Below are 22,232 nucleotides of genomic sequence, written 5' to 3'. Positions count from 1 at the left end.
TACTCCTGATTTTAAATGTACACACTGCCCCCAAGAGTATAGTGTATAAGTCTAGCTTCCCTTCCAGCTAGATGCCCTCTAAGTTCTGGCCAGTGAGATGTAAGCAGCAGTGTTGTATGAAAATTACAGAAAATATCCTTAGAGGGGATGTGCCCATCTTCTGTTCTCCTTCCTGCTAGCTGGAATGCAAATGTAAATACTGAAGTTCATCATCTTAAATCATGATGTGGAAGATCTGTGCTGAATGTAGTATAACAACAAGACAGGAAGATTCTGGGTATCTGACTGTTTCCCAGTATCTGACTGGGTATCTGACTGCTATACCTCCAGACTTCTCATGTGAGAAATTTATTTTTATTTTTAATTTTTTTAAGTCAATTTTTATTTAAGGAATTTCGCATGTGATTCTTTCCACTGCCCATCACCTTAGTCCCTCCAAAGAATCATAACCTCCAAAACAGTCCTTTTAAAAATAACTTTTGTTCAATCCACAGTTGTCACTGTCAGTCAGTCCACAGTTGTTTTGGTTGGGCTTCTTTGATCTCCTCTCAAATATGGACATGCTTCAAAAATTCCCCGCTCAGTCGGTTAAGCATCTGCGTTTCACTCAGGTCATGATGCTGGAGTCCCAGGATCAAGCCCCCGCATTGAGCTCCCTGCTCAGCAGGGAGTCTGCTTCTCCCTCTGCCCCTCACCCCACTCTGCTCTCTCTCTCTCACTCCCTGTCTCTCTCTCTCAAATAAATAAATAAAATCTTTTTAAAAAAGAATCTCTTAGAAAAAAATTACCCAACTGTAATCTTTGGGATTCAATTTCTTCAAGCAATTTACTTTAGGGCCCTAGAAGTCAAATTGTAGCAAGTACATTGATTGCTATTTTGGCAAATGATCTAAAATATATTATTCCTTGTTTCTGATACTGTAAAGTTTTATTTCCAGTCTACTCCATCAGCCTTGCAGAAAATGTTACAAGTCTCGTTGTCACCACTGCCATAAACCTGATGTGATGGAAACATAACTTGTGTTTCAGTAGAGCCACAAAACTTCTACATTTTTAAAATTATTTTTTATTTATTTTTAAAGATTTTATTTATTTGAGAGAGAGAGAAAGAGAGAGAGCATGAGCAGGGGAGGAGCAGAGGGAGAAGCAGACTCCCTGCTGAGCAGGGAGCTGGATGTGGGACTCCATCCCAGGACCCTGGGATCATGACCTGAGCCAAAGGCAGACGCTTAACTGACTGAGCCACCCAGGCGCCCAAAGTATTATTTATTCTTGAAGTTAAATAATTTTGTTAAGATATGCCTCCATGGAGACTATTTTATGTCATCTTTTTTTTTTCTGGTATACATTGTACCCCTTTAATCCCAAATTCGGTTAATATGTTACTCTATTTCTGAATACTTTTTCTGTTCCATTTGTTGGCTTCTCTAATTTAAGAATACCAATGATCTATATGTTGGATTAGCTTTGCTCTCTCAAGCATCATCTCTCTATTTGAATATCTTTTCCCTCTGCATTTCTTGTGATAATTTCCAGTGTTGTATTGTTTCTATACTGGTAATTTGATTTCCAGGCTTTCGCCCCCACCCCCCGTTGTTTCATATCTTTTCATTAGATCTGAAACTGTGTTTACATTTGATTATTTCTTTGGCTTGGATTTTCTTTTTGGTATCCATCTTTAAGCTTTTGATATTTTGAATTCATATTATAACTAAATTCTTTGGTAGAGAATCTGCTTCTTTGACATAAACTTTCTTCCAGATGGGGTTCTTCATTTATCTTTTTCACATAATGTAACTTTCTTTGAGGATTTGGTTTGCTTTGGCTATGCCCCCCTTTTTTTGTTGCTTAATGGGGCAGTTCTTTCCAAATCGTTCTGATACATTGTGTATTAATTCTTGATATTCTTCCCACTTTATCTAGGAATGAGTTGATCTTCTTAGAGCTATAGTTTGGTGGCTGTGCATTATTTTGTCCATTTTTTTTGTCCTGATATAGATATTGGAAAAGGGTGGAGTAGGGAAAAGGGTGAGATCTATTGGGATTCGGTATAGCCTCTGTAGGGGACAGGCCTTTGCTCTTTCTTGAGAGCCTATGAAATGTCCACTTCCATAAGTCCATTCCATGCAGCCAATGGTGTATCTCAGGTTCCATGTATTTTGGCTTATTCCCTTGGCTCTGCATGGGGATAATGACCTGATAATGGCAGGTCCTGGTGAAACTTATTTCTGCTTAAGACTACTGTTTTATTCTTGTCAAGGAAAAAAAAATTCAACAACTCTCCGTTATTTTAAGGATATAGTGCAAACCTCTAGGTTCAGCTCCATCCACAATCTAACCTTTCAGGCTTATGTTCCCTTTTCATCGTACATGAATTCTCTCTTGCACCAATTCTATTCAGTGTCTTTAAATCTATGTTTTCCTATATCTATCCTTTTATTCCATAGACCCATGTAGAATTTTTTTTTTTAAGATTTTATTTATTTATTTGACAGAGAGAGACAAAGCAAGAGAGAGCACAAGCAGGGGGAGTGGGAGAGGGAGAAGCAGGCTTCCCGCAGAGCAGGGAGCCCGATGCGGGGCTCGACCCCAGGACCCTGGGACCATGACCTGAGCCGAAGGCAGACGCTTAACGACTGAGCCACCCAGGCGCCCCTAGAATGTTCTTTCAATTTATCTTTATTTCAATTCTACCTATACTTCCTATTTCCTCCATGAAGTCTTTCCTGACTTATTATAACTGGAAAATCTCTTCATCTTTTGGATTCCTATATAGAATTTATTGTCTCTATACTTCATCAGCACTATTACATGCTATGGCATTTCTGGTCATTTATATTTTTGCTTATATCTCAAATCTTTTTCAGGAATTTGTTTTTGTTTTTGGTAGTGCCCTTATCTGCATAGTGCCACCTGACATATTTGCCAATTCCTGTTCCCTTAAACATAACAGTGAAACCAATTCACACCTTCTTCATTGCTGCAGGCGACTGCTCATCCAAACTCCGGCACTTCTACTCTTCTGGAGACTTTCCTACCACTCAGAGGGCTATATTAAAGCTTGAAGTAGTTGAAGAACTAGTAAACGATTACACTGAGCTCAGAAAAGAAAGGACATGCTCCCAAAATCCTTTGTATCGTCCTTTTACAGTCTTTTAGTCACTGAGATTTTGAAATCTCTTCCCACAGGTCAGCTGTGGTCCCAGTTTGGGCTACTGGTCCCAAATGGGCTACTTCAGAATTCATAGTTCACTTTGGGCAGTTTTAGGAGGAATGCCACAGGCATCTGCGTTTGAAGGCCAAGGCTGGTTGGTTGCGGTGTGAGCGCCTTCCCATTTCCAAAATCTGGTTATCCTCAAGTAACTTGGGAGGTAGCTCCTGGGAAGGCACTGGTTCTTAGGGCAGAGGGAGACCACATCCCCCGGCATTTTTCTTAAATGTGGCAGCACCGCATTTTAACAGATTAGAACCCACCTGAACAAAATGGAAAACTGAAGTAGGAAACAAACTTGGGCTTCGGTCCGCTAGCTACAGTAACCCTCAGGGACTGGTGCAGAAGAAATTCTCGAGATGGGCCACACAAATTCTCTTTTCAACTCCACTGCTCTTAATAGATGCACACGCACGCCGGCCGCCGCCTCAGTCGCTTAGGGAATGCCAGGGCGCTGTCAAGCGGTAGCCCTTGGTGCGTCTTCCTCTGCTCAGCGGGAGAACCGCAAAACCGCGGACGCTGGTAACGGCCTCTCCTCTGCCCCCTCTGGGCGTGCGGAATTCTGGGACTTGTGGTCCAGCTCCGCTAGCTCCCCGACCCAGCTGGCATCGAAAGGACTACAATTCCCGGGATGCATCGGGGAAGGAGGGGCAACCTGGGCGGGGAGAGGGAGGGGGCGGCCCTATGCTCTGGGGCGTCGCGGTTTCCAAGCGCTGTGATCTCGCCTAGTAACCGGCCACCGCGGTTCCCGAAAGCGGCGCTGTGGCCCCGCCCCCGGAGCCCCGGCTGGAGGAAGAACCTGTCTCCCGCGGCGCCCCAGTGACGAAGCCCATCTTCGGGTGCGGGAGGCGGGGAAGGGAGGGCAGGCAGAGGATTTCTCTCCTCAGTGCGAGATCGGGACATTCTGGCGGCGCCCGCTCCGAGCAGAGGTTAGAGGCTGAGAGAGCTGGGATGCTCTGCGTACGAGGCTGGATCGGGTGTGGGAGGAAGGAGTGCAGGACACTGACAGGGAGGCAGTGCGCGCGCGTCGGGCTGTCCCTGGGGGCTGGCATCCCTCGGACCTGCGGCGGCCGCAGACCGGGATGTGTTTGCGCACGTTGCGGGGTGAGGCGGGGGTCGTCTCTGTCCCCCCACCCCTCGCCGGACTGGAGGCTAACCCTTGAGCCCAGGGGGCCCCGTAGATAGCTCAGACCTTCCTGAAGAGGGGTACACGATTTTTTTTTTTTTTACCACTTGTTAATTATTTAATTTCTTTTGGACCAGGAGCATTAGTAGGTAGCGCTTTCCTGCCTCCAACTGCACTAGTGTCTCGTTTCCTCCAATTCAGAAAAATCTTATATGACGCTTGCTGTTGGAGTTGCTGATCTGTGAGAACTGCTAAGTTCTTTATGTTGTTGTTTTTCTTTTCGGCCAAGAGAGGGTTCACGGAAGATAGGAATTTTAAATTGGAGCATCTAAAAACTGACCATTGCATATTCGCCCTGGCTTAATGGGGAAACAAAGTATTCTCTTAAATCGTATCAGCAACCGCCAGCCAGAAGCATATCATTAAGAAGATGGATATGGAGGGGAAAGGGGGGACCAGATGACAAAAAACAACACAAAGCAAAAAAAACTTGGTTTAGTTTGGGGATCATTTTCTTGGGCTGGTGACTTATACAAAAAAATCTGTTTCTTTCTTCCTCTCTCTTGCATCCTGGGTATAGACTGTCAGTTTCGGATCCAACGATGGTGATGGTGATGGTGATGGCAAAGCTTACCCGGGTTCTCTGTCAAATCAAAGCTGTCACAGAATAAATCCCATTGCCTGCTGAGAAGCCCCCCCACGCACTGCAAACTTCAGTGAGCGAACTGGGTAATCACTGTTTGGATATGCAGATCCCTGATTTAAAAGGCGGGGTGACCCCCCCAAGAACCTCTCCTGGGGGCCGAAGCCCGCAGGTGCAGTGAGGCGTGCGCGTGCGAGTGCTGGCGCCCGCGAAGACGCCTTGTCCGGGGAGAGGGAGCCGGGGCGCCCGGTGGGGTCTGGCGGCCGCGCACCGGCGGCTTGTCTCCGGCGGCGGCGGCGGATGATGGTGGCGGCGGGCGCACTGGGCTGTGTCTGTGCGTCGCCGCAGAAATCAGCGCCTGGCGCTGCACACTGAGCTCTTGCAGGTCCTCCGCAGCCCGAGTCTTGGGGAGGACAGACCCGGCACGCAGGGGCCGCGGACCCGCGCGCGGGGGGGCCGGGGGGCGCGTGGGGTCGGCTTATCATGGCGGATCGGACAGCTCCCAGCTGCCAGCTCCGGCTGGAGTGGGTGTACGGGTACCGGGGTCACCAGTGCCGCAACAACCTGTACTACACGGCCGGCAAGGAGGTGGTCTACTTTGTGGCTGGGGTCGGGGTGGTTTACAACACCCGAGAGCACAGCCAAAAATTCTTCTTGGGACACAACGACGACATTATCAGGTAAGGAGGTGGCCTGGGGTCGTGGGAAGGGTTGGGTGTGGAGATTGGAAGGGTGGGGAGAAGGATGACCAAACGGGCTTTCCTGGGGTCAGATCCAGGAGCCCTCTGGAGTAAAGGATTCTCTCTGGAACTGCATGGAATTACAGAAGGGCTGCTGATGCTAAGACTAAGGCAAAGACAGGGTGGGGGGGCGGTGCAGGTGGGGACGGAGAGATCTCTTTCCTCTTTATTCCTCTGGAAGGCTTTTAAATCTCTAAGGAGTTGAGTGTCCTGCTGCTTTTGGGGTGTTCTTTCCGGCTACAAGTGGAAGGATCCCGGGTAACCATGAAACACTTCTTCCTGCCCTAACTGGGTAAACGTAGGACCAATAATCTGAACGGCGGGTGTCATCTTTGGCAGGCTCCTCAGTAGGTTCCTCAACAAGCAAGAGGATTAAAAAAATCTAGCAGAAATTTTGCTACAGGTAATTTGGAATCTTCATCCCAGATGCTTTGAAACTGGAAAATTTCTGCAATGGGTGGGGAGTTTGTTCTCTAATATTTCACTTGGCAGTGTTTTAATGCCAACAACAACAACAACAACCATATTTATACACTAAACGGATGCTTCCACAACATCACTGAGGTTATAAAATGCTGGCAATTGCTGGACCACAAAATCCTACCAGTCAGAGCCCGAAAGACCAACATCTGGCAGTGGGTGGCCAAGACTGATTAGAAAAACACAGTTAGATAAATAGCCATTTTAAGGGGCCTTTCTGTTAAACAGTAGAGGGACATATTTTGATTCTTGGCCCTGTCCTGTCATCTCTGGACCAGATGCATTTTCCTCCAGCTCTTGTCAGCTGCTTATGTGATCAAACGAGGTGTGGTCCAGATGCTGTTCACAGGGAATCCCATTCATCCTTCTGCAGTTAAGGCAGATTTCCATATGGGAGCCTCACCCATGGGGCAAATGGCTTGCTGAGGATAGACTACAACTGACAGAGACCCTATTTGTGCCTTCCAAACTTGTGTGTTCATTGATGTAGAACTACTTCTATCACATTTCAGAATATTACCACTTGCGTTCTAAGTTTGCCTTTCATAATGAAATAAGTGGTTATGTGGTGTAATGTTAATGGTTTTGATTTCTCCTTGGGGAGAATGTTTAAAAGTCTTGCTTTCTTCCCCCCTTCTAGTGTTGTGCTTATTCTGCAGTCCCCCCTTTTTTTCTGAGTCCTACAGTTGAAAAATTGTTACAAAATGTAAAAACTTAATATTTGAAAATACAGTAAGATATATATTTTTTAAAAAACTTGCCTTTTAGAAAATGAAGATTTTAAATATTATGAGCTCTATTATTCCCAAGATTGGGTGGAGCTGACATGTAAAACTTTCTTCCTGTCACATATGAGAAAATAGCTTTTTTCTTTGCTTCCTGATACAATGAGCGTTGTGATTGGGGCATCCCACTTGGTTCTGTCCTGGAGATTTTGCTTCTCCAGTTGCCAGGCCGCTTATGAAAGTCACAGGTGCAAATGATGAAAAGTGACTTGTGAAAAGGTTAGATGTTTAAAAATTTAAGCCCATTATGTTCTTGCTTTGTCTTTCTTAATGCGGTGCTTTCCATTACACCATCTAAATAAGATGTAGCCCTTTGGGGGAACAGAGAGAGTGGCAATTAAACAGAAAATTCCCTGGGGTTAAATAATATTGTTGTGACAGCTCACTGAACTACTTTGAGGGTTTAAACTTCTAATCTTAATTTCTTTTTTCTCTAGTAGGAAAAAAAAAGAAATGCACTGTTGAAACTGAAGGGGGGAAAAGGGTGGAGTTGCAGTAAAGTGCTGTGATGACAGGCAGCTGGACTGGTGGGAGTGTGATGATACATGGCTTAGTTAAACACTCAGATTGGAGGAAGAGGTGAATGAAGCTGTTTGTGTAACTGGTTTGCAGGAAGCCTCAAGTGATGAAAAAAAAATCACAATTTAGCTTCTGGTCTATTATGAAGGTAGTTGTGTCTTTATACTGAATTGTGGCATAGTGGTAAGCCTACCCTCGGAGACTGGACTTTACTGCTAAATTTTTCATGATGTTTGGTTGAGTCTGAGTATGTACAGGTGAGCAGAATTCTTTAATATCTGTGTATATGTCTTTGCACACAGGAATAAAGTTAAGTCCAACAGATTTAAAAACACAAACCATAGATCATTATGTAATTAAGAGCTGTAAAATTAGCCTGTATATGCTGTTATTTTGCCTTATCTTACATACATATCTTTTTCTGATAAACGCACTACACAGAACCCGTTTGTTTTTAGCCTTAGTGAGACTCTTGAGTGCCATTTCTTTCATAATTTTATTCCCAGAAATATATTTGAATATTTCAGATTAATATCGTAAATTGTTGGGAATCTTTATGTATTAACTGTGGATGTGGACAGGAAAATTAGGCTCTTTTATCTTTATGAATTTCAACTTGTGTTCCTGTTAACACTACTGATTTTCCACTTAACATATTGCGGCTAGCTATTGAATGAGGAGGACTATAGCTAAGGTTTCAGTGCAAAAATGTTTTGGGTTTTCGGAAACATTATATGATTGTTCAAGCTTCTAACTCTTGATTCTGTCAAATGAGATAATGTAAGTAATTATCTATTAGCTTTTGCCTTAGCTTGAAAGCTATATTCATGGTGCATATATTTCCTACTGCTTTATTTATTGTGCTACTTTCCCCAGAATATTAACTAGAAAGCAGCCCAACAAATATTGATACCACACCACTCCATTTTATAAAACCGTGTGATCTCTGAGATCATGATGAACTTCAATAATAATGTAGGATTTGGCAGAGCTCACTGGAGCTTAGCATATGTGTCTTCCTGATTTGACAGACTATGTGTTTAAGTCAGATTTTTTAAAATGTTGATATGTGAAGCATAATGTGATTTATTGGATGTGGAGGCTTAGTTTTATTCTTTTGAATGATTTACCCTTCAGTACAGATAACAGATTAGAGGATGATGCCTATTTTAGCCCTGATAGCCCTGTGACAGGACAGGTAAATACTAGAAGCCGTGTTTGCTCTCAGACTAACAACAGGACTCAATTCAGGCTTAAAGGCAAGGCTGGTAATAGAGACTGGAATATTTACTAACTTGGTTTCTACTGCAGGTAGCAGATCATGACACAAATGGAGTAAATGAAAAGGTCTTGAACACATTTTGCTCTCTGTCACCTCCCTTCCATTTTCAGTGACTCCATTTAAGACGTTTATCTCCTTACTCTGGAGTGGTATATTGTTTCTGACTAGTTCCCTGTCTCCATTTTCCTTTTTCTTATTTTTTCACTCTCTAGTGCAAGGAAGGTTTTTGTGCAATACTCTTTCAGGGAAGGACTTTGTATTGACTTTGACCTTGCACACACTCAGTGATGAACCCCACTGTGCTGTTTACTGGAGTCATCCGAATGAGTGGCTTGACCACTCAGGGCCTTGTTTAGTTGTGAAACGGGGATAATAATACCTCAATTGCAAATTGTAACTTTTGGAAATAATGTATGCAAATGGTTTAGACTGGGGCCTGGCCCTGAGCTGGTCTTCAATAACTGCTCTTAGTCATGGCTTTAGTGGTATTTCATTAAAAGCACAGACTTACATTGTAAACAAAACCGATTGTTCGTTGTCCATCAGCTGAAGCTCAAACTCCGTAGCTTTCCATTCCTTCTGGCCCCAACCTCCCTTATTTTCCTTTTTTTCTTTTTTAGAGTATATATTGTTTGCTTCCCACTTGCCATATGAAAACATTACTCTGTTCTTTCCTGCCTCATGCTGGAATGATTTATCAACCCTTCTCCCCAACAATGGCACAGTGGTGGATTGTCAGACAGATCTGATTTGAAACCCAGATCTGCCACCAGTTAGGTGACTTGGGGAAATTACTAAACCTCTGTGAGCCGTAGCTATCATCAGTAAAACAGTTTCTCATCTACAAATTAGAGATTTAAAGGTATCTGCCTTGCAGCTTGTGGAGATTACATACAAGGTGCCCCACAGTGTTTGGCAAATAGTAAGTGTCCACCGCAGGGGGCCTGTTTGTATCCACGCCCTGCATGGCCCCATCTGGTTCAGCTTCACCGCTCCCATGAGACCTCACACCATCCTTAGATGAAGGCATGCCTAGCACTCCTAAAGTTTTGCATCTTTTGTGACCACTGCTGCTCACTTAATATGTATCATTTAGTACTTTTCTTTCATTCTGAGTATTTTCATTTATAAGTGTATATAAGATCTTTGAGAATGAGAATAAATTTAATAACCAGAGCCAACATTTCTTGAGTGCAGACTCAGCACTAAATAAATGTGTGTACAGATTTATCTCATCTATCCTCTTAACAACCTCGTGACATTGGAAGTATTGTTAGCCCCAGTTTACTGGTGAGGAAACCAGGGCACAGAGCGGCTAAGAATCTTGCCCGTGGTCACTATTTAGCAGACTATAGAATGGGAATTGGAACCCAGGGCTGTCTGATTCCAAAGCCCAAAGTTATTGCTTCACTGTTTTATACTCTTTTTACTTTTCTCAGTCACTGTGGTCCCTACCACTGTGCCTTATTTCTAACCAGAACTTTGTGAGCTTCTTGCTTCTCCTAACTCTGTTTTTTTTTTTTTTAAGATTTTATTTATTTGAGAGAGAGAGAACGAGAGATAGAGAGCATGAGAGGGAAGAGGGTCAGAGGGAGAAGCAGACTCCCTGCTGAGCAGGGAGCCCTATGTGGGACTCGATCCCGGGACTCCAGGATCATGACCTGAGCCGAAGGCAGTCGCTTAACCAACTGAGCCACCCGGGCGCCCCCTAACTCTGTTTATCAGTCTGGTGCTTATCAGTTTATTAGGAGTATTTGAAGCTGATTACTAGAACTCAATCTAGAAGTGGAGCCATGTTCAGATTCACCTCAGGAACATTACCAGCTTTGGGACAATGATCTGAAACAATGATCTACTAGAGATATTTTTAAAAATTAAGTCTCAGTTGTGACATGGCTAAAATAATGTGGCACTGTGAATACAATTGAGCTTGCTGAATTTGAAAAGAGGGGTCTAACAGCTGTGGTTGGGTGTAGAGTATTGAGTGAACGGGTTCACATGAGGGTCTGGAAATGTGATTTCATATTCTTTAGTCCCTTGACCAGTTTGAATAAGGGAAACATGGGGTAACTATAAAGAATCAAACCCATATTGAGTTGAGTACCTGTTCTTTACCAGATACTTTTATATATATATCTGTGTCATCTCATTGCATTCCCCTCTCTCCCATCTCTGAGAGGTAGTCTTCTCATTTCCCTCTGGGTGGGAGTGGCTCTGAGAGGGAAAGAGATTTAAACAAAGTCATTCAGTAGTACCATTGACTATTCATTTGATCCTGTTCATTTGCAAGAGCATGAAGTGAAAGGCTTTGATGGAAGTTTATGATCTGTTCGTAAATAATCTTATTATTGTTATTCTTATTAATAAGGTATAGTCTCTTTGGTGATTTTTAAAAAGGATTTTATTTATTTGTGAGAGAGAGAGAGAGAAACACAAGCAGGGGAGCGGCAGGCAGAGGGAGGGGCAGGCTCCCCACAGAGGAGCCCGATGTGGGGCTCGATCCCAGGACCCCGAGATCATGACCTGAGCCGAAGGCAGATGCTTAACTGACTGAGCCACCTAGGCGTCCTTATTTGGTAATTTTTATTAAGATTTGTTTATACCCTAAATTGGGAACATTTTACTTGTTTATTCATCAGAATCGCATTTACTCTCTAGAAGGTACCAAGTGCAGGGAGTGCAGCAGTGAATAAGACCACATTCTTGCCTCCATTCTGATGGTGCAGGCCAACAATGAATGAACAAAAAGACATGGTGAATATAGATTGTAACAAGTACTGAGAAGGGAATGATCATAAAGAGGAATTGGGTTGGTGGGAGCTACCTGCCATAGGATTCCAGGGCAGCTCTCTAGGGAAATGGCATTTAAGCTGAGACCAGAAGGATGAGAAGGAGTGGATAAGTGAAGACAGCATGGCAGAGGAGAGGTGACATGCAAAGACACCAGAGTGAGGAGGAATTTGGTGTGTGGAGAATTCTGGTGTAGATACCCAGAGAAAGACCAAGGTCATTGTAATTCTCATCCAGGTCATTAGTGCCTCAGGGGTCTTGGTACCATATGTCCTAGATTTCCCTGGACAGTCACAAATATTCCATTCAATTCTTGTTATAGATATATTTGTTCTTATCATATCGTGGGTCTCTATTTTTAATTCAGAATATATGATCATGTTTTTATTCAGAAAAAAATGGTTACTACATAGTGGGTCATTGTTTGAAAACATTGTGCTGGAATATACTCTCTTACAAAGAATGATATTGGCCCCACAACCAGCAGTCAATCAGAATGTAGATTATACTGTGGTAAGTGAAAAACTGTTCCATGGCAACATTTCTAAGCAGAGCTGTCCTAAGCCCTCTCCTACCCACAAGGATTTGGATCTGAACACTTTTGCAATGTAGGTAACATTCTTGCCACCAAAGAAAGGAAGCTGCTGGGAAGGCTGACTTGCTGGTTTTGCTTCTGGGACTTACTCTTCCTGAAACCACATGGAAAGCCATCCTTAAGCCACCAGACTACATATCTTCAGCAGTCAGGCTTCTTTTGTAAGTTTAACCAAAATTTGTCATATGTGGATTGATCTTAAGTGTAATTAAAGTGTTTGAGAGCAGACATTTCTTCTCACATATCATTGTTCGTAGGAGTCACCTGAGCACATGCTGAAATCTAGCTTCTGGGTCAGTAAGTCTGGTATGAGGCCTGAGAGCTCCCAAGTGATGCCAATGCTTCTGGTCACAGGCCACAGCAAGATTTTAGGGACCTCACTGGTATGTTTCAGAGCTCAGTAGACCAGTGTTTTTTTCAACCCAAATGAGATTGCCAGCTAGCGAAATAGACTTCTAATAATATATATGATCTATACATTGATTAAATTCTTAAGTTAACAGAACTAATTTTTTCATTAAGATGGTACCTAGCCCTGTGTTCTAAATGCTCCAGAAAGAACCAAGCAGGCACTGATTGGAATGAGTTACAGAGATGGTAAGCTTGTCCCCGTGAGCAGTGGAAGAGATGTCCACAGCCTTTGTGTAGACCTATGTTTTCTGGTATCTTGAGTGTATACCTGGGAGTGGACTTGCAGAATCATATGGTAACTCTGTGTTTAACTTTTTGAAGTAATGCCAAATTGTTTTCCAAAGCAATGTATAATCCTACCACCAATGTCTTGAGTGCCAACTCCTCCACAGCCTTGCCAACAATTGTTATGTTCTGTCTTTTTGATTATAGCCATCCTACTGGGTGTGAAATGGGATCTCGTTGTGATTTTGATTTGCATTTCCCTAATAACTAATAATATTGATCATCATTTCATAATTTATTGATGATTTGTATATTCTCTTTGGAGAAAATGTCTATTCAAATCCTTTGCCCACTTTTAATTGTTTTTTTATCATTGAGTTGTAAAAGTTCTTTATATATTCTGAATATAAGTCCCTTATCTGTTATTTGCAAATATTTTCTCCTATTCCATGAGTTATTTTTTCACTTTCTTAATGGTGTCCTTTGAAGCACAAAAGTTTTAAATTTTGATGATGTCCAATTTATTTCTTTATTTCTTTTGTTCCTTATACTTTTGGTGTTAAATCCAAGAAACCATTGCCTAATTTAACTCATGAAGATTTATGCCTACATTTTCTTCTAAAAGTTTTAGCTTTGACATTTAGGCAGATGATCCATTCTGAGTTAATTTTTATATATGGTGTGAGGTAGGGGGAGTCCTACTTCATTTCTTTTGCACATGGATATCTAGTTGTCCCAACACTACCTATTGAAAAGACTATTCTTTCCCTTTGAATTGTCTTGCATGTCTATAACCTTTGACTTCTCCTAGCAGAGGGCCCATTCTTCTCATTTAGAAGATACTGAATATTTGGAGACCCAGAAACTGAAACAATCATTAAAAAGATTAACTTAGAAGTAAGAGAAATCTGAGGCTTTGGTTGCTATCCTATTTGAAAAGATGGTGTTAGAAACTGTAAGGATGTGTAGATTTTTATATGTTGAAAGAATATAACCATATTTATACTTTGAGGAGCCAGTGCAGTATTTAGTAATTGCTGGGTTAGGGACAAGCAACAGTCTATACATTGGCTTTGTTTACTTCCAAAGATTCTTGCTTTTTTTTTTTTTAAGATTTTTTTTTAATTTATTTATTTGAGACAGAGAGAATGAGAGAGAGAGAGCACATGAGAGGGGGGAGGGTCAGAGGGAGAAGCAGACTCTCCGCCGAGCAGGGAGCCCGATGCGGGACTTGATCCAGGGACTCCTGGATCATGACCTGAGCCGAAGGCAGTCGCCCAACCAACTGAGCCACCCAGGTGCCCCTGATTCTTGCTTTTTAAAAATGAATTTCCAGGCTTTGGCCTTGCTGCTGGAGACAAAAGGGAATGCAGAGGGAATAGTCGGAGATTGTGCCCCTTGACCTCTACCCCCTTATCAGTTCATTCCTTTCTTCCCCCAGTGGGAGGCAGGCACCTGGATGACCTCAACCCAGAAGTTGAAGTATTCTTCAACTAGTTGCCCACTAGTTTTTTACCACCCCTTTCCCCATCAGCATGAAGGACGGGAGTGGCAGGCCAGCAATAACTCCCTGAGATAAAAGAATCTTTCTCTGGACTGGCAGTACATAAATAGGTTTGGTCAGAGAATTATTCTAAAGCTATCGAGAATTATTTTAAGGCATGAGGATTCGTGTTAACTGTAGCTGCTATTTAACAGTGTCATTAAAACATGTTTCTGTGTTCATTGTGAATTGATTTTACGGGTAAGAGTAAAACAGGAGCCACAAATGACAGGATGCCTTCTAAATAAGAGATCAGTTGCAAGAAACTGAAACTTTTTCAAAGAAACACAATTAAGGAGAGGATCATAAGATGACAAGAGAATCTTTGGGAACTCTATTATAGGGAGTAGGCTGGCCTTTCAGGCATTGCACAGTTATCAGGCAGCTATTTCTTTCTCTTTCCCTACATCTTTCTCTTGTAAGAATCACAGGTTCTTACAGATTCATATCTCTGCCTCTCTCTGGATAATATATACTTTGATTTTCTATGTCTGCAGACTGGCTTCTTAACTCAGTGATCCATTTTGCACACAGTCATCCCTTTCCAAAATTCATCTCAGCCCTTAAGCACACATGACTATCCAGCTTGGTCCTACAATACCAGATGAATCGATCAGTCTTTTGCATCTTGATTCCAAATTTCCAAGAAAGAAACTCTAATTGGCTTAGCACTGGACAGGATGTCCACCCAGTCCAATCAGCTGTAGCCTGTAGGGTGAGGCCATGTTTCAGAGGGCTGCCCCTTTAAGAAAGTTTGTCTAAGATAACATCATACTCAATGGGGAAAAACTGAGAGCTTTTCCTCTAAGGTCAGGACCAAGCCAAGGATGTCCATTCTCACCACTTTTATTCAACATAGTACTGGAAGTCCTAGCCACAGCAATTAGACAACGAAAAAGAAATAAAAGGCATTCAAATTGGCAAGGAAGAAGTAAAACTTTCACTCTTTGCAGATGGCATGATACTATACATAGAAAACCCTAAAGACTCCACTAAAGAACTACTAGAACTGATAAATGAATTCAGTAAACTTGCAGGATACAAAATTAATACACAGAAATTGGTTGTGTTTCTATACACCAATAACAAAGTACCAGAAAGAGAAATTAAGAAAACAGTTCCATTTACAGTTATACCAAAAATATTAAAATACCTAGGAATAAACTTACCAAACAGGTGAAAGACCTATACTTTGAAAACTATAAAACACTGATGAAAGAAATTGAAGATGACACAAAGAAATGGAAAGACATTCCATGCTCATGGATTGGAAGGACAAATATTGTTAAAATGTCTATACTACCCAAAGCAATCTACAGATTTGATGCAATCTCTATCAAAGTATCAACAGTGTCTTTCACAGAGCTCAAACAAACAATCCTAATATTTGTATGGAACCACAAAAGACCCCAAATAGCCAAAGTAATCTTGAAAAAAACAAAACTGGAGGTACCACAATTCCAGATTTCACGTTATATTCCAAAGCTGTAGTAATCAAAACCGTATGGTACTGGCACAAAAATAGACACACAGATCAATGGAGCAAGCCCAGAAATAAACCCACAATTATATGGTCAATTAATCTTTGATAAAGGAGGCAAGAATATGCAATGAAGAAAAGACAGTCTCTTCAACAAATGGTGTTGTGAAAACTAGATAGCAGTATGCAAAAGAATGAAACATCATACACAAAAGTAAACTCAAAGTGGACTAAAGACCTACATGTGAGACCTGAAACCATAAAAAATCCTAGAAGAGAACACAGGCAGGAATTTATCTGATACTGGCCATAGCAACATTTTTCTAGATATGTCTCCTGAGGCAAGGGAAAACAAAAGCAAAAACAAATTATTGGGATTACATTAAAATAAAAAGCTTCTGCACAGCAAAGGAAACAACCAACAAAACTAGACAACAACCAACAAAACTGGATGACAACCTACTGAATGGGAGAAGATATTTGTAAATGACATATCTGATAAAGGGTTAATATCCAAAATATATAAATAACTTATACAACCCAGCACAAAAAAAACCCCAAATAATCCAATTAAAAAATGGGAGGAAGACATGAATAGACATTTCTCCAAAGAAGATGTCCAGATGACCAACAGACACATGAAAAGACGCTCAATGTGATCACTCATCATCAGGGAGATGCAAATCAAAACCACAATGAGATGTCACCTCACACCTGTCAAAATGGCTAAAATCAAAAAACACAAGAGATAAGTGTTGGTGAGGATGTGAAGAAAAAGAAACCATCGTGCACAGTTGGTGAGAATGCAAACTGGTACAGCCACTGTGATAAACAGTATGGAGGTTCCTCAAGAAATTAAAAATGGAACTACCCTATGATTGACCTAGTAATTGCACTACTGGTATTTACCCAAAGAACATGAAAGAGTAATTCAGAGGGATATGTGCACCCCTATGTTTATTGCAGCATTATTTACAATAGCCAAACTATAATAGCAGCCCAAGTGTCCATCGATAGATGAATGGATGAAGACGAGGTGGTAGAGATATACAATGGAAATTATTCAGCCATAAAAAGAATGAAATCTTGCCATTTGTAATGATATGGATGGATCCAGAAGGTATAATGCTAAGCGAAATGAGCCAGAGAAAGGCAAATACCATATGATTTCACTCATATGTGAAATCATCAAGCAAAGGGGGAAAAAAAGAGAGAGAGAAGCAAACAAAAACAGATTAACTCTAGAGACCAAACTGATGGTTACCAGAGGGGAAGTGGGTAGGAGGATGGGTAAAATAGGTGAAGGGGATTGGGAGTACACTTACCTTGGTGAGCACTGGGTGTTGTATGCAAGTGTTGAATTACTATATTGTACACCTGAAACTAATGTAACACTTGATGTTAACTACACTGGAATTAAAATAAAAAAAAAAGAAAGATTGTCTAATAAGGGAGGTATGGGCTAAGAGAAGGAACAAATGGCAACTCTACTAGAGGAGGTAGATAAGAAGAGGAGGCAAATGATTTCTTGATAGAAAAAAAAAAACAGGACAGTGATGAGAAATACTGAGTTGGGGGCTAAAAAGGTAAGGAAGGGATATTAAGAGGGCTTAACTACAAAATATTGGGGATATAACACACCATGGAATTTTCAGTTCTCATAAGAGGCCATGCCAGGGTGTCTCTGGGGGATGCTGGCCAATGGCTGGTGACCACAGCCTCGGGGAGCCAAGTGGACATCACACATTTGCCTACTGGGGTGCCAGTGCTACTATTAGGGTGTTTTCCCCCTGCCAGGGTCTGGTGGGAGAGGGAGAGGGGAGTATATGGGAAAGGGGGCTGATGCTAGCAGGCACCAGGGAGGTGGTTAGATGGCACTTACAGGAGGCTTCCTGGGACTGGTGCAGCCTGCAAGGTGATGTTGGCGGCACAGCTCTTTACCAGTTGGTGAAGAAATATTTTCATATTTTACCTGGCACAGATACTGGTGCACGTCTGTTGGACACCAGCCCTGGCTATGAGTGACATGCATGGACCCTTAGATGATTTTGTGAGGTTGGCCATCTAACAGGTGTTGAAAACGACTCTTCCTAAGGCCAGACTTAGAAGCTACCTAAGGCTCCCTATTGCACAGGATAAGGTTCAAGCTCCTTTAGCAGGGTTTCTAAGGCTTCTTACAATCTGGTTCCTGGCTCCCCCTCCATCCTGATGTCCCTCCATGTCCTTCTAACATCCTCCAGCCACATCAAACTCCTTGCAGTTCCCTGAGCCCAGTTTCATATTTTGTGTATCTTCATCCTTGCACATGCCATTTTGGCTGCCTGCAATGACCCTTCACTTCTCTGTTTGTACAGTCTCATTCTGCCTTCAATCTCGATGTAGGGTCATCTCCCCGCTAAAGCCTTACCTGACAACTCAAAGGCCTATTTTAGGCCTTTCTTGCTCTGTATGTCCAGGCCACAATGCCAGTACTTGCCTTCTGGAATCATTGAATTATGGTACGTTTGTTGACTTACCCATCTATTGACCTGATCTGAGTTCTTGAGTATGTTCCCTGGTATGGCACACGTTGTGGATTTAGTAAGTGCTTAACATATTTTTATTTGTTGTTAATTCTTCATATCGAACATTACTTGTAAGGAGTAAGCTGTGAAATGGAGATGATATTTCTATAGGACTCATTCTATCCATACTTCGTGAAGAGAAAAATCCTGAAAATATGTTGTCAGCTGGCGTGTAAAGGCAGGATTCAGAATCTTGTTTTAAAAAAATATTCAGATGGCAATAATGACCAATTACTGCATTGCTCAAGTCAAACTCCAAATCCTATCTGGTTCGTTCCTTCTACTGTTTTCCTGATCTACAACGGAAAATCCAGCCATTGAAGACACAATGTTTTTCTTCTGAAATGTGTCCATGGATCTTATAATGAATGAAACACTTTTTTAATGACTTAAGATTTTTTGACTGTGTTAGGAGGAAAACCTTAATTCATATTCTTTTAGATTTAGGAAACATGGCGATCTTATAAGCAACTTTTGAAAATCTGAGGTAACGTTTGCAAGAAGGATGTTTGGAGAGATTGTAAAGTAACATCTGCTGGCTCTAAATGAAGCGAAGTCTTTCCTGACCCGGAAGAGTTTCACACAAAGATATAGAAGTAGGCGTTCAAGGACAGGCCTCCTGGAGAAAGTGATTTTTGAAGGATGAAGAGCAATTTGGCAGGCCAGGTGGAAAAATAGGGGAGGGGAGGAACACCAAGGAGGGAATGGCTTATGCAAAGCCTCAGGGGCCCAGGAGCCAGGTCTCCTGAAGAGAGAGTACTTGGTTCAGCACTGTGGGAGTGAGGAAGATACTGTGGGTGATGAAGCTGAGTAAGCAGCCTGGGGCTGGATTGCAAAGGGATTTACAGCTCATCCCACAAATTATGGGGACCAGTGGGAGGATTTAAACATTTAAAAAGGCCAATTTACATTTTAGGAAGATCATTAAAGGCAGAAGATTTCTACTTTCTTTATATTAACCTTTTCTTTGAGATTCTTCCCCACGCCTTTTTTCCTTCAATGCCAAACTTCTCAGAAGCAAGAGCATGGCATCCTATGGGGAATCAGGTCCTGGGGGATCTAGTCAGATGCCTGACTTTGGGCATGGTGCTTAACATGGGCCTCTTCTAAAAATGAGAGGGCTGACTCTGTGATCTCTAAGACCCTTCTAAAATCCATTCTAATTAAATGCTGTGATTCTGAGTTGTCTCCATTGACTGCTTCATCTTATCCCTTGTTCACTCCTTCGCTTCTTCCTCTAACCAGCCACTGCAATCTTTCTCTGAAAGGGCTCCAGTGACCTCCACTGCTAAATGGGGCCATGTCCAGCTTAACCTCTTCACAGCATTGGGTACAGTTGGTCACCCTCTACTCAATATCCTTCCTTTTCTGTTCTGGAGGTTGTAGCCCCCTGGTTTTCTCTCACCTCCCTGACTGACCTTGATCTCCTCTTCTCTAAGTCTACCTTTTATATATAGGGCCCCCTCAACATTGCTTATCAGGTTTTCCTGCCCCAAATGCACGACCTGAGGCTAGTCATGAGGAAACAGACCAATGCAAAGTAAGGGACTTTCTTCAATGCAGCTGGTCTATACTTTGCGAAAAATAAAAATTAAAAAAAAATGTCATTCTCATAAAAGATGAGAGATTGAGGGACGGTTCCAGATTAAAGGAGACTAAAAAGATTCAACTAAGTGCAGTGTGAGAGCCTGCATCAGGGTGGGGAGGATTGTTATAAATGGTGGTATTGGGACAGTTGGTGAAATTTGAATATGGGCCCACATATTAGGTTAATAGCAGAATTCAGTTGTAACAATGTGGTTATGTAGGAGAAAGCACTTGTCTTAGGAGATATGTGCTGGACTATTAAGTGAAGAGTCATGAAGGCTGCAAATTGCTCGCAGCCATTTCAGTAACAGCAGCAGCAAATATGACAACAATAATGCATCTGTGTGTCTGTTTGAATGTGTGTATGTGTTTGTGTTCCTCATGGCATCTGTTCTCTCCTCTTCTCGTGCCATGTTCTTTCCCCAAGACCTCTTACCCATTGCCTCCTCCCTGCTTCCGTCCTTGCCCTCCCATTCTGTTCTCAACACGGCAACCAGTTGATCTGTTTGCATCAGAAGTCAGGTCATGTCAATTCTCTGCTCAGAATCCTCAGAATAAAAGCCAAAGTCCTTATAATGGCCTCTAAGCCTCAATGGGGAATTTGGCCTCCTGTTACCTCTGTGATCTAACCTAGTTTCTCCCCATGCCTTGCCTCACTCCAACCACACTGACCTCCTATCTGCTGCTTAAAAACCCAGGTACTTTTCTGCCCCAGGGCCTTTGCACTCGCTGTCCTTTCTGTCTGTCTCCTTCTTCCCCCAGACATCCATGTGACTTTACTCACCTCCCTTAGGTCCCTGCAAAATGTCATCTTCTCAGTGAGAACTTCCCTGACTACCCTATTTAACATTTAGACCCCTCTCCAACACATTCTTTATTATCCATCCCTGTTTTATTTTTCTCCTTAGCTCTTATTTATTTTGTTCCTTGTTATCTCTCTTCAGTAGAATATAAGCTCTATTTGGGCAGGACTGTTTTGATCACTGCCCTGCCTGCAATACCCAGAATAGTACCTGGTATGTAGAAGATGCTTAATAAGCATTTTTTGAATGAGTAAATGAATGACTTGTGTTTGTTCATTTTAAGATACCCCCCCCTTGGAATTTCTGGTTAGGATAGGACTTATTTTAGACCCCCTTTGACAGACTGTGAAACCTATGGATCCCATTTCAGAATAATAGGTTTGTTTTGTTCTGTCCTTTTCTATAGATACTGAAAAGTACACATCTGGATCAATCTTCACAAACCAGTGCACCTATAACCCTCATCCACATCAAGAATTAAAACACTACCAGCACCACAGAGACCTCCTTGAGCCCTCTTCCAGCCATAACCCCCACTGCAAAGTTAACCTCTATTCTGACTTCTAACAGTGTAGATTAGTTTTGCCTAATGTTGTACTTTAAAAAAGAATAGTACAGTATGCATTCTTTTGTGTCTGGTTCCTTTCAATCAACATTCTATTGATGAGATTCGTCTGTGTTTCTACATGATTATTCTCACTTCCGTATTTTTTGTTGTGTAGAAATACCGTAATTTATTTATCCATTCTACTGTAGATGGGCTTCTAGTTTCTTTTGACTACTATCACCATTCTAGTGCAAGTAAACATGTACATGCAATTCCAGGTGGGAGTGGATCTTTTGGGGCACAGGATGCACATAGGATCAGTTTTGATGTATGCCCTGCCATACAGTTTTCCAGAGTGCATTTATCAATTTATAATCCCACTATCACAGAATAATGTCTCCTAATGCATAAAATAAAATACATAAATAGTATTGTAAAGAAAATTAACTATTTTTGAAATATAGTTATAAAACACTTTAATGTGATATATATGCTTTATTAACTCATACATTTGAAAAGTCTAGCAGTTTTAATAATTATGATTTCAAAGTGGTGATGAGTAAGCCTGGTGTTTGAGAGGTCTGCTACAACTGTAATGTAATGTGAAATACCTGTGATGTTGCTGGTCTAAAGGTGGAGGTACTGCTAATACTACTATAATTTGTTGCCTACACTCTGAATGATAGGAAATACTAAAGTCTGTTACGAGCTGGTAAAAGTAAAGATTTTTTTAGTAGTTTTTAGTCCATATAAGTACATAAATCTTCCTGAATTTTATTAAGGGGTACTTGGGCTCCAGGTTAAGAACCCCTAGCTTAGAGGAATAAAAGTGATTTACAACAAAGATTCCTTGAGTGTCTACTATGTGTCATTCACTGTGTTAGGTCCTGGGGGCAAAACA

At 41.8% G+C, this 22,232-nt stretch overlaps 1 protein-coding gene and 1 non-coding gene across 5 annotated transcripts in view; one reads left to right on the top strand and one right to left on the bottom strand.

The window, feature by feature from the left end:
- Nucleotides 1-960: 960 nt before the first annotated feature.
- Nucleotides 961-1,084, bottom strand: LOC114209873 (small nucleolar RNA SNORA1). The gene has a single exon (XR_003609442.1). It is a non-coding gene; the product is annotated as a small nucleolar RNA SNORA1 (small nucleolar RNA).
- Nucleotides 1,085-5,463: 4,379 nt separating this feature from the next.
- Nucleotides 5,464-22,232, top strand: part of EML6 (EMAP like 6) — a 268,188-nt gene continuing 251,419 nt past the window's right edge. For all 4 annotated transcript variants that reach the window (XM_028103992.2, XM_088026534.1, XM_088026532.1 and 1 more), the window contains exon 1: nt 5,464-5,660. In XM_028103992.2, coding sequence (XP_027959793.1) covers nt 5,464-5,660 — 197 coding nt within the window. The remainder of the gene's footprint in view (nt 5,661-22,232) is intronic.

The sequence above is a fragment of the Eumetopias jubatus genome, unplaced genomic scaffold (assembly GCF_037043125.1).
Source record: "Eumetopias jubatus isolate StellerSeaLion01/CBP00866 unplaced genomic scaffold, mEumJub1_p1.0 scaffold_9, whole genome shotgun sequence".
Classification (NCBI taxonomy): Eukaryota; Metazoa; Chordata; class Mammalia; order Carnivora; family Otariidae; genus Eumetopias; species Eumetopias jubatus.
The sequence above is the reverse complement of the archived record's forward strand: the minus strand, read 5'-3'. Positions and strand labels throughout refer to the sequence as shown.